This window comes from Sardina pilchardus, chromosome 7, assembly GCF_963854185.1.
Source record: "Sardina pilchardus chromosome 7, fSarPil1.1, whole genome shotgun sequence".
Lineage (NCBI taxonomy): Eukaryota > Metazoa > Chordata > Actinopteri > Clupeiformes > Clupeidae > Sardina > Sardina pilchardus.
In genome coordinates this window covers 21666086-21676849 of record NC_085000.1, presented here as the reverse complement: position 1 = coordinate 21676849, position 10764 = coordinate 21666086, and the positions used below count along the sequence as shown (strand labels likewise).

The 10764-nt window shown below is 47.6% G+C and overlaps 1 protein-coding gene across 1 annotated transcript in view; it reads left to right on the top strand.

The window, feature by feature from the left end:
* Positions 1–10471, top strand: part of adcy6b (adenylate cyclase 6b) — a 46276-nt gene extending 35805 nt beyond the window's left edge. Inside the window, exons 9-24 of the mRNA XM_062541263.1 lie at positions 317–458; positions 975–1103; positions 2216–2244; positions 2538–2685; positions 2856–2953; positions 3339–3426; positions 3635–3751; positions 4155–4313; positions 5148–5323; positions 5585–5617; positions 5726–5752; positions 5901–6033; positions 7035–7298; positions 7671–7875; positions 8110–8234; positions 8652–10471. Coding sequence (XP_062397247.1) covers positions 317–458; positions 975–1103; positions 2216–2244; positions 2538–2685; positions 2856–2953; positions 3339–3426; positions 3635–3751; positions 4155–4313; positions 5148–5323; positions 5585–5617; positions 5726–5752; positions 5901–6033; positions 7035–7298; positions 7671–7875; positions 8110–8234; positions 8652–8777 — 1999 coding nt within the window. The 3' untranslated portion in view covers positions 8778–10471. The remainder of the gene's footprint in view (positions 1–316; positions 459–974; positions 1104–2215; positions 2245–2537; positions 2686–2855; positions 2954–3338; positions 3427–3634; positions 3752–4154; positions 4314–5147; positions 5324–5584; positions 5618–5725; positions 5753–5900; positions 6034–7034; positions 7299–7670; positions 7876–8109; positions 8235–8651) is intronic.
* The last annotated feature ends 293 nt before the right edge of the window (positions 10472–10764 follow it).

Sequence of the window (10764 nt, the reverse complement as noted above, 5' to 3'; positions counted from 1 at the left end):
CAAAAAGGGTCCTATGTTCCCCGGTCGCAATACAAACTGGGGAACATGGGACCCTTTTTAGAGAAAAGCGGGGAACATAATAGGACCCTTTTCAAAATGTCCAAAAAAAAGGGTCCTATGTTCCCCAGTCCCATACAAAGTGGGGAACACAGGACCTGGGGAACATAGGAGCCCGGGGAACATAGGACCTGGGGAACATAGGACCCGGGGAACATAGGACCCCGGGGAACATAGGTGCGCTCCCCCAGAGTGCAGGTGTGGTGTGACGGGGCGTGTCGCAGGTGGGACTGAGAGGGCTGTGTTGCTCTGCTGGCAGGCGCATCCACATCACCAAAGCCACGCTGCAGTACCTGAACGGAGACTACGAGGTGGAGCCGGGCTTCGGAGGAGAGAGGAACGCGTCCCTCAAAGAGAACAACATCGAGACCTTCCTGGTGCTGGGCTGCAGCCAGAAAAGGGTTAGCAAAACACTGACACACATGCACGCGCACGCACACACACACACGCACACACACACACATGCACGCACACGCGCACACACACACACACACACACACGCACACGCACACCCACACCCACACACACACACACACACACACACACACGCACGCGCACGCACATGCACATACACACACACATGCACACACTTTTAGAGGTCATACTATATTTATATAGTCTTTTATTAATATTTAATGTATTTTATATCCGTCCAGGGTAATCACATTGAAATTCTTATCTGTTTGAAGTCAGTCCATGCCCAGTAGCCATGTTTTTGTTTGTTTTTTTTATAAAGAAAATAAGGTTTGATGCTAATGCTTTCTAGAAATACTAAAGGATGACACACTCATGTTAAAAAGAAGTTCTTATATCAGTTTCATGTCTCTCTCTCTCCCTCTCTCTCTCTCTCTCCCTCTCTCTCTCTCTCCCTCTCTCTCACTCCCTCTCTCTACCCCCTCTCTCTGCGTGTGCTACAGAAAGAGGAGAAGGCCATGATGGCGAAGCTGCAGAGGGCGCGGGCGAACTCGGGTGAGGGGCTGATGCCCCGCTGGGTGCCTGACAGATCCTTCTCCCGAACCAAAGACTCCAAAGTTTACAGGCAGATGGTGAGACGGCACCGCCCGCCCGCACTCTCAACAGTCTCTCAAGTCTCCCCAGACACAGCTCTGTCTGTGCCTGTGTCCTCCCCTCTCCTCATTAGCCTGCCTGTGTCTATACCTGTGTCCCTCCTTCCCCTCCCTGCCTGTGTCTGTACCTGTGTCTGTGTCTGTCTGTGTCCTCCCCTCTCCTCATTAGCCCTGCCTGTGCCTGTGCCTGTGTCCCTACTTCCCCTCCCTGCCTGTGTCTGTACCTGTGTCTGTGTCCTCCCCTCTCCTCACTAGCCCTGTCTGCGTCTGTGCCTGTCAGTGTCTGTGTCCTCCCCTCTCCTTATTAGCCCTGCCTGTGTCTGTGCCTGTGTTTGTGCCTGTGTCCCTCCTTCCCCTCCCTGCCTGTGTCTGTGTCTGTCTGTGTCCTCCCCTCTTCTCACTAGCCCTGTCTGTGTCTGAGTCTGTGTCTGTGTCCTCCCCTCCCCTCGCTCCCCGCAGCTGAGGTGATATTTTTGGAAGTAGTACAGACAGACATGATGGAGATATTTTATATTCACCGCGTAGACTATTGATCAGTGATGAAATGGAAAGTGCACTGGACTGGAAGGTGGCTGTGACATGGCCCTCTGATTTGCCCTTCATTAGTCCGGATTTGGGCTCCCGAGCCGAATATGATGCCCTCCATTGGTTCCATTCACAGTTGTTGTGCTCCGGTGGCAAAGGGGTGGCGTTTGAAAGGCTCAGCCACACATTTACACACTGTCTCGCAGATCTGCTTGCACAGAGCATCCCTCTCATTCTCCCTCCCTTCCTATCTCTTTTACTCTCTCTATCACCCTGTTTTTTCTGTCTGGTCCTCACTCTTTCTCACCCCCCCCCCCCCCCCCCCCAAACCCATCCTCTCTCTCTTCTTTCACTCCTTCCTATCTCCCGGAGGAGTGTGTGTGTCCAGGGGGAGGAGGTAGGATGTGTAATTTGAAGCCTTGGAGCCTTAATTAAAACATCACTGTATCCGCGAGGGCTTAGCAGCTGCAGATGGGCTGTGTGTGTGTGTGTGTGTGTGTGTGTGTGTCTGAGTGCCGTCCCTTGTCTGGGTGCTAATCTTCCCTTGTCCTGTCGTCTGTTCCCAGGGCATCGACGAGGCCTCCAGCAAAGACAAGTGAGTATTGCTTTCACACACACACACACAAAAAAAGGGCTCCAATCCAGGCCCTTTCTGTCTGCACTGTCCACCAAGCTATTATTGAGTTACCACCACGCAATTCTCATGTACTCCCCAGACTAAGTATAGATGCGTGGCGGCCACAGGGTCCTTTTTTATTATTATAATGAGGGTGCACTGTCTGTCCCCGGCCCTTTTGTGAAGTAGGCCATCTGAGGTTTTGTCCTCCATCTCTCTCCCCTTTCTTCATCCCCACTTTCTCTCGCTCTTCCCACGGTCGGCGCCGATAGCCGGTGCACTCAGGAGACCCTGAACCCCGAGGACGAGGTGGACGAGTTTCTGGGACGCGCCATTGACGCCCGGTCCATCGACCAGCTCCGCAAGGACCACGTGAAGAAGTTCCTGCTCACCTTCCAGACGTCCACCCTGGAGAAAAAGGTACACACTGCTCCACTTCCTCCTCCTCCGCTGCTAGGTAACGGGGCTAAGACTCGACCTCAGAGTTTTCAGGCGCTGACTGTAGCCACCCAGTGGCTGAAACATGTCACTGCAAGCTGCTCATTTTAAGTCTCAGAGCATTTTATCTCTATTTCATCTGTGTCCCTCAGTACTCCAAAAAAGTGGATGATCGATTTGGAGGATACGTAGCCTGCACTCTTGTGGTTTTCTGCTTCATCTGTTGCATTCAGATCATCATCTTCCCTCAGTGAGTTCACACACACACACAGACACACACAGACACACACACACACACACACACAGAAACACAGACACACAGACACACACGCAGACACAGACACACACACACACACACACACACACACACACACACACACACACACACACACACATACACACACACACACACACACACTCACACACTCACACACAAACACATAATTGCAAATACTCATCCAGAGACAGCACCAAGAGCAGATGAGCGTATTGTGTTATATTTTCTACATTAAGGTAGCAAAACAAAAAGGTGAATGTGTTTTAGTAGCGAGCTGAACATATCGATAATGGCAGATGAGAATAATCAGTCTCACTGAAAAACACGTCTTAACCAGAGCTTTGCTTTTTCCCTGCAGCACACCCCTCATGTTGGGGATCTTCATCAGTATCTTTGTCATCCTCGCCCACATCCTCTTCATCTGCTCCATCTACTCCTGTGTTAAGGTAGGTCAACGCAGCCTCTGTTCAGCTGTAGCCAAGCAACTGTTTGGGCTCTGATTCATTTACCATTGAGTCATCTTAAGACGTTGGATATGTGTAGAAAATACATCAAAGTAATTTCTCTCCGTCTTGCTCTCTCTCTCTCTCTCTCTCTCTCTCTCTCTCTCTGGCTGTATGTCTCTCTCCCTCCCTCCGTCTCTCATTACTGCAGCTCTTTCCTGTAGCCTTGCAGACTGTGTCGAAGAGAATAGTTGAGTCGCGCACCAACAGCACCCTCGTGGGAGTCCTCACCATCGTCCTGGTGTTTATCTCAGCCTTCGTAAACATGGTGGGCCCTGCCTCCCTCCCTAACTCGCTCCTAATTATTTGCACGATGTGCTCAATCACTAACCGTGTTTGTGCATGTGCGTGTGTGTGTGCATGTGCGTGTGTGTGTGTGTGTGTGTGTACACGTGTGTGTGTGTGTCTTTGCGTGTGTGTGTGTGTGTGTGTGTCTTCACGTGTGTGTGTGTGTATGGTTGTGTGTGTGTGTGTGTGTGTGTGTACACGTGTGTGTGTGTGTACACGTGTGTGTGTGTGTGTGTGTGTGTGTGTGTGTGTGTGTGTGTGTGTGTGTGTGTGTGGTGTACGTGTGTGTGTGTGTGTGTGTGTGTGTGTGTGTCTGTGTGTGTGCGTGTGCACGTGTGGATTGTGACTCTTCCATGCTGAGCACTCATCTCCTGTCCCGGCAGTTTACCTGTGATAAAGAGGACCTGGAGGGCTGTGTGTCTCGAGAGGCCAATGTCTCGGAGAGCTCCATTAATCTGTGCCTCCTTCATGACCTCTCGCTCACTGCCCACGATAAGCTGGCCCTGTGCCCTGGACAAGACTACCCCTGCCCCTTCCCAGAGGTAAGATGTGCATGTGTGAGTGGATGAATCTTATTTGAAAGTCAAGCAGAAATACAGGCATGCCGTAAAATCTACATTGTTTTAAGATAATTTCTGTGTGTGTCTGTATGTATCTTTGTGTGTAGGTGAAGTGATGCATGTACTGTATTGGCATCTGCATGTGTGTATACAGTACATTTATGTATAGTATGTATATATGGTAGGCTATAGTATAGTATATATGTGACCATTCACAGCGAAATCAGTCGTTTTGCGCACATCGTTATTTTGAGAAAATCAACAATAACAAACTTCCGGGTTAAAATGTTGAATTTCACGTTTTCGCATAATTCGGCTCTATACAGTCTACAGTTTCATATCGTGAACGCATTTCACTGAAAAACCTAAGTTTTGACTGTTAAACCCGGCGAAGATTCAACACATTTGCTGTCATTCCCGTTGTGCACGAGTCGCTTGAACAGGTGATTTCTCCTCTTCTGGCATATCGTGACAGGAGAACCATGTCAACTTTAGATGTGGTTATCTTAGCGATAGTTTGTGTAATACCCTCGATATACATATCGTTGGAAAGCTTAGTTTATGGCCGTTCACGTGAGCACAATAACTTAATTTACTAAATTTTACCGAAACGACTGGTTCCGCTTTACAGGGTCACATATGTATGTATAGTACATATATGTATAGTATGTATATATGGTATAGTATATATGTATGTATTGTACATATATGTATAGTATGGACATATGGTATAGTATAGTATATACAGTATGTATGTATAGTACTTATATGTATACGCATTTACATGGCTGTTGAGCATCTGTGGTCCTCTTGCAGTACTTTACCTACAGTGTGCTCCTGAGCCTGCTGGCCAGTTCCATGTTCCTGCACATCAGCAGCATCGGCAAGCTGGCTCTCATGCTCTTCATCCAGCTCCTCTTCATCCTGCTGGTGGAGTGGCCACAGGTGGCGCTGTTTGACAACGCAGACGTGCTGCTCACCGCCAACACCCTGTGAGTGCCCCCTCAGCGTTTAGCTCTCTGCGGTGCTATGCTACGCTAGCTATTGATATCTGGCCTTTACTCACTGCTCACGCCCAGACACGGTGCCTGAGTCTTATCGCCCTGACAAGGGGTCATTCACTCGTGTTTATGTTAGTCGCGTAACCTTGGAGGTGATAATCGTTTCCTAAATGGGAGCTTGGGCTCCAGATAACAACCAGAGGAAGCCGGTGTGTTCTTGCATGTCTCAAATGTTTCGCTCTGTTGTTTCAGGTCCGAGGGGGCTTTGAATGGTACTCTTATGTGGTAAGTGAAAGTTTTTGTTTATCACAGTGTAAACTGTTAACATTTCCTTTATGCGTTCTGGGATAACATATGGAAGTTAAATGGAGGTTTCTTTATTTTTTTTTTTAGGACCAGTTTAAATGGAACAGAGAGTTGGTGAGTTTAAGCTCCAGATTTAAAATACTGTGCTGTGGTTAAATGACACCATCCATAATAAAGATTACACATCCGTTCAGTCATTGTTCAGTGGCACTGACACGATTACCGCCTCTAATGATTTTTCTCTCTCTCTCTCTCATTACAGTGATAGGACAATGACCAAAGTGCCCCTGCGGGTGATCACCCCTGTAATCCTGACGGTGTTCGTGCTGGCACTGTACCTACATGCCCAGCAGGTGGAGTCCACCGCACGTCTGGACTTCCTGTGGAAGCTTCAGGTAGGTCACGCGCCGCAGTCGAGGAGTCCCGGTCGTCAAACCCAAACAAACACCTCGCCCCTCTCCAAAAAAGCTTCAGTCGCCTTAGTCACGCTGGAAGCCCGCTGACCTCAGATCAGACCAAGACGGGTTTCAGACAGCTGAGCCCACCCCATGCAGTTGACAGTGACACTGACTCTGCAGTCGTGGCTCTCTCTCCCCCCTTCCTACTGTCTAGACTAGCCTGCTGTACAGTTAGGTGATGGATGGCTGTCCCTACATCCTTTAGCCAAGAGCAATCTCGTAGAGTAGCCCTGGTCGTCTGAGCACAGGCAGACAGTTCAGCAGTCCTGCAGAGAGAGAGAGAGAGAGAGAGAGAGAGTGCTGTAGAAAAAGAAAATAAACTACAAAGTAGGGCATGCCGTCACTCTTAATTACCCTCGTGCTCAGTCAGAGAGTTCTGAAGGGCATGGGTCTGTGAATGCTATCGCCAGTGCATCATCACTATCACTGCGCTCGAAAATCTTTGTAAATAGCCAGTGAGTGTAACATTAAAGGCCCAGTCCGCGATTTCAGTCCACTTTTTGCCAAATTCAGCAACTTGCTTCTCGATGTCCTTTGTTGTCAGTTTTGTAGATGTTTTCAAAGAACCCCCCCCCCCCCCCAAAAAAAAAAAAAATAGCCAGTTGTTCTTTGGCATCCTCTAGCTGTCTAAATTTCTCTGAACTCTGAATGTTCACGGGCTGTCCTGTCCTGGCTCTGTGAATGGGAAGCACACCTTAGGGGCCCAAACAGAGTCATACACAATTCCAGCCAATCAGCGTGCGACTTGACGAGCACTGAAGGGAGTGGTGTTGTTTGATTTGCGGCTGAAGGCAAATTTGAACAGTGAATTTTGCCTGAATCATGCACCAGCCCTTTATGTACAGTAGAGTCCTGTTGGTAACCCCATCCAATATGGTGGAATATGTTTATGTTTGCGCCTCTGCTACATCATTCATGCCCCCCCCCCCCCCCCTCAGGCCACGGAGGAGAAGGAGGAGATGGAGGAGCTGCAGGCCTACAACCGTCGCCTCCTGCACAACATCCTGCCCAAGGACGTGGCGGCGCACTTCCTGCAACGGGAGCGGCGCAACGACGAGCTCTACTACCAGTCGTGCGAGTGCGTCGCCGTCATGTTCGCCTCCATCAGCAACTTCTCCGAGTTCTACGTGGAGCTGGAGGCCAACAACGAGGGCGTGGAGTGCCTGAGGCTGCTCAACGAGATCATCGCCGACTTCGATGAGGTGAGGCAGGGAGAGAGAACCCTATCTAGAGTCAGAGGAGCCAGTGGTTCCTGTGGAGAACATTGTCCTGATATGAAACATCTCACCACAACCTTACTTTGATAAAGTTGTTTTGATTATGGTGTCACATACATAGTAGGACTGTGCTGCTTGGTCATTGGAATAATGCACTCACCTCTTAGGTATTCCACACTCCTAGTGTAAGTCTGTCTATATTTGAAGAACAGCTTCTCCCCTGAGCTTCCACCTCATGCATGCTAACCAGACCACTCCGGGGGGACGGAACAGAACACTCCACGGTCCAGTAGCAGTGGTTCTCTCTACACTGACCCGAGGACATGAAACATCATTATGCTCCTCTGTCCCCTGCAGATCATCAGCGAGGACAAGTTCAGGCAGCTGGAGAAGATCAAGACCATCGGCAGCACCTACATGGCAGCGTCCGGCCTCAACGACTCCACGTATGACCGGGAGGGCCGCTCGCACATCCTCGCCCTGGCTGACTTCGCCATGCGGCTACGCAAGCAGATGGCGCACATCAACGAGCACTCCTTCAACAACTTCCAGATGAAGATAGGTCAGTGGCATAAACGTGTGCACGTTCAGCTGAATAATGAGATTATGGATTTGTGGAGCATATCACATGACTTTTACATGATTCATTTAGAGGTCAAGTTGTTAGTGTAAATGGTTGTTAGTCTAAATGGCTGATGCAGAGATGAGGGTATTCGTGTATCATGGTATTATTAGGTTTTTAGTATTCGATTTTTAGATGTTGGTGTCAGCTGTGTGCTCTTATGCTACCCCGCAGGTCTGAATATTGGGCCGGTTGTGGCTGGGGTGATAGGTGCCCGTAAACCTCAGTACGACATCTGGGGGAACACAGTGAATGTAGCCAGTCGTATGGACAGCACAGGAGTCCCAGATCGGATTCAGGTAGGTGCCTACGCCAACACGAAATGGCTTTGATGATCATCATCATGTCACTCATTTGTTCGGACAAACGTATATAACTCAAGTCTCCTCCAGACAAGCACTGTGAGTGTACTTCTATGAATAGATATTATGTTAGAGAATAAAGGTTGTGAAAAGAAAATGTAACACGGTCATTTCTAGGCCGCATCCACCTTTTATGTTTTGCCAGTGCTGCCATCTTCTGCACCTGAAGTGTTACTACATCATACCAATCAGACAGAATACCCAAATCATAATACCTAATCATGAGGGATGTGGAAGATGTGGCTGTTGGTGACTGAGGAATATAAAAGCTTGATTATCCCACCATTTTAGAAGCATCCTTGCCCTCTGTACTGTATGGTAATTTTAACAGTGAGCATTTCTTCTTGTCCACAGGTCACCGCAGACTTGCAGAACGTGCTGGCCAGTAGAGGCTACACGCTGGAACACCGTGGAATGGTCAAGGTCAAGGGCAAGGGGGATATGACCACCTATTTCCTCAACAGCGGCCCTGACAGTTAGCAGCAGGCCCAGACAATCCCCACCCCCTGTGAGGACACAACCAACCCGAGGGCCGTCAACAGACAAGGGTCGGCTGTGGGGCCCGAGACCCCAACCGGTGGTCCACTGTGGAGGACGTGCAGTGGCGAGCGAACCCACTTGGCCTGAGGCGATCTTGTGTTCGTGTGTGGATGGGTGTTTCTCTGTGTTACTTGTGTTGACATGCGCCATGGAGGAGAAGGACTCTTCTCAACCTCTAGGTACACATACTTTGTAGCCACTTGAAGAAGGAGACTGATGACCAGTTGCCTTAGAAGGAATTGACTGTGCAGATGTCTGGATACACTATTTATTTTGCCCAGATGGGATGTTAAGTATATAAAAAAAACAAAAAATAAACAAACGACAATGAATAGTAATATATGCAAGGATGACATGAACTCTTGAAACATGGATGAATACGACCAAAGAAGAAATGTCTGATGAGGAACACTAAGTGCATACATCAACGTGTTTGATTTTGTAAAGCAACTTGGAACAAATGTCAGTTGTGTCGCGGTTTTCTCCTTTTTTGTCTGTTTGGTTTTGCCATCTTATTTGTCAGCCTTGACAGCAAATGCCACGTTCTTTGATAGGCACAACTTTGCTCTGTTTGTTCTACGTGTGATGTGAAGGAGTACAAAAGAAATCTTGAAATAAGCGGACAGCCTTAGAGACCAAAAGCAACCTTTTATTATTGAAGTGTGTGATCAGTTATAGACTTTTTTCTCCTTTGAAGAAGTATTTTTTCGTACAACTGATGTGAAGGACAAACTGTGGTATTGAATTCCACAGGACTGCAGATTGTGCTACTAAAAAAAAGTAAAATTGTATTTTGTTTGTTTGTGTGAGTCTGTGTGCGTGAGTGCGTGTTTGTGTGTGTGTGTGTGTATGTGTATGTGTGTGTGTGCGCGCACGTGTGTGTGTGTGTTATGTCTCTGTGTGTGACTGATCAATATTGAAGGATGGATGAGTGCTAATACTGTGCTTAATGTAGAGAGGGTTAACTCTTCACTGTGAGGTACAGTATGCCATGAAAATGACTTTCTTGCCAAATGAACTACTGCAAGCATGTGTGATTTTTTTTTCTTTTTCTTTTTTGATATCCAGTGTTTTGGATATGTGTGCCCATTCCTCTCTTTCCCACCTGTATCCATTGGTTGCGCAGTTTTATTGTACTGTACATGATAATGGTGCATTCCACCAGAAGTGAGATGATCGTAGAATACTTTCTATATACCAACACAGTCTGGACTTCGAATTGGTCACGTTGGAATTCTCCGCCTCCAGTCTCGGCCATAGGTGTGTCGTAGTCAGTGCCACTGATTGTCACTTCCTGATAACCACTGTCTCCAATAGACTTCACAGCAGTGTGGCAACAGTATGCCTTCAAAAGTGTCTATTGTCTGTACCCATTAATGACTGTTTCACTAAACTGGCGCTGGAGCAAGGTTTTTTTTTTTTATCCTCCCACAATTTCATATGAATGTATGAAATAGTCCCCATTGCTTCATGCGGTTGCAGGTGATTCCACCACACAATTAGCCAGTGAGGATTGTTCTGTTTTCTGTTGTTGTTGTTTTAATGGCGCAGGGGCGAAGCATGAGGAGTGCTTTATACATTAAAGAACAACTTTTGTGTTGAAAGAATAAAATCCATTAAATCCCATTCATAAACGCTGCCTTCAGAAACACTTTTTGGTACACAGACAGGCTCAGTGATGCAGTGATTAATATTATTCATTATTCAATTTCAAGAATTAACATGAAAAAGAAACATCAAATAGCCTAAACCCCCATTATTATGACATGAAAAGAAGACAATAACATTCAAACTGGACCTGGGGAAAATGCAGTGACTAGTGCATACACATAGATAGGTCACTGAAAATGTACCACAGCTCAGGTTTTCATTGTTCAGTCAATTTTTGGTTTGAAATCGAAGGAGGACTACGCCAACAACAGAGTTT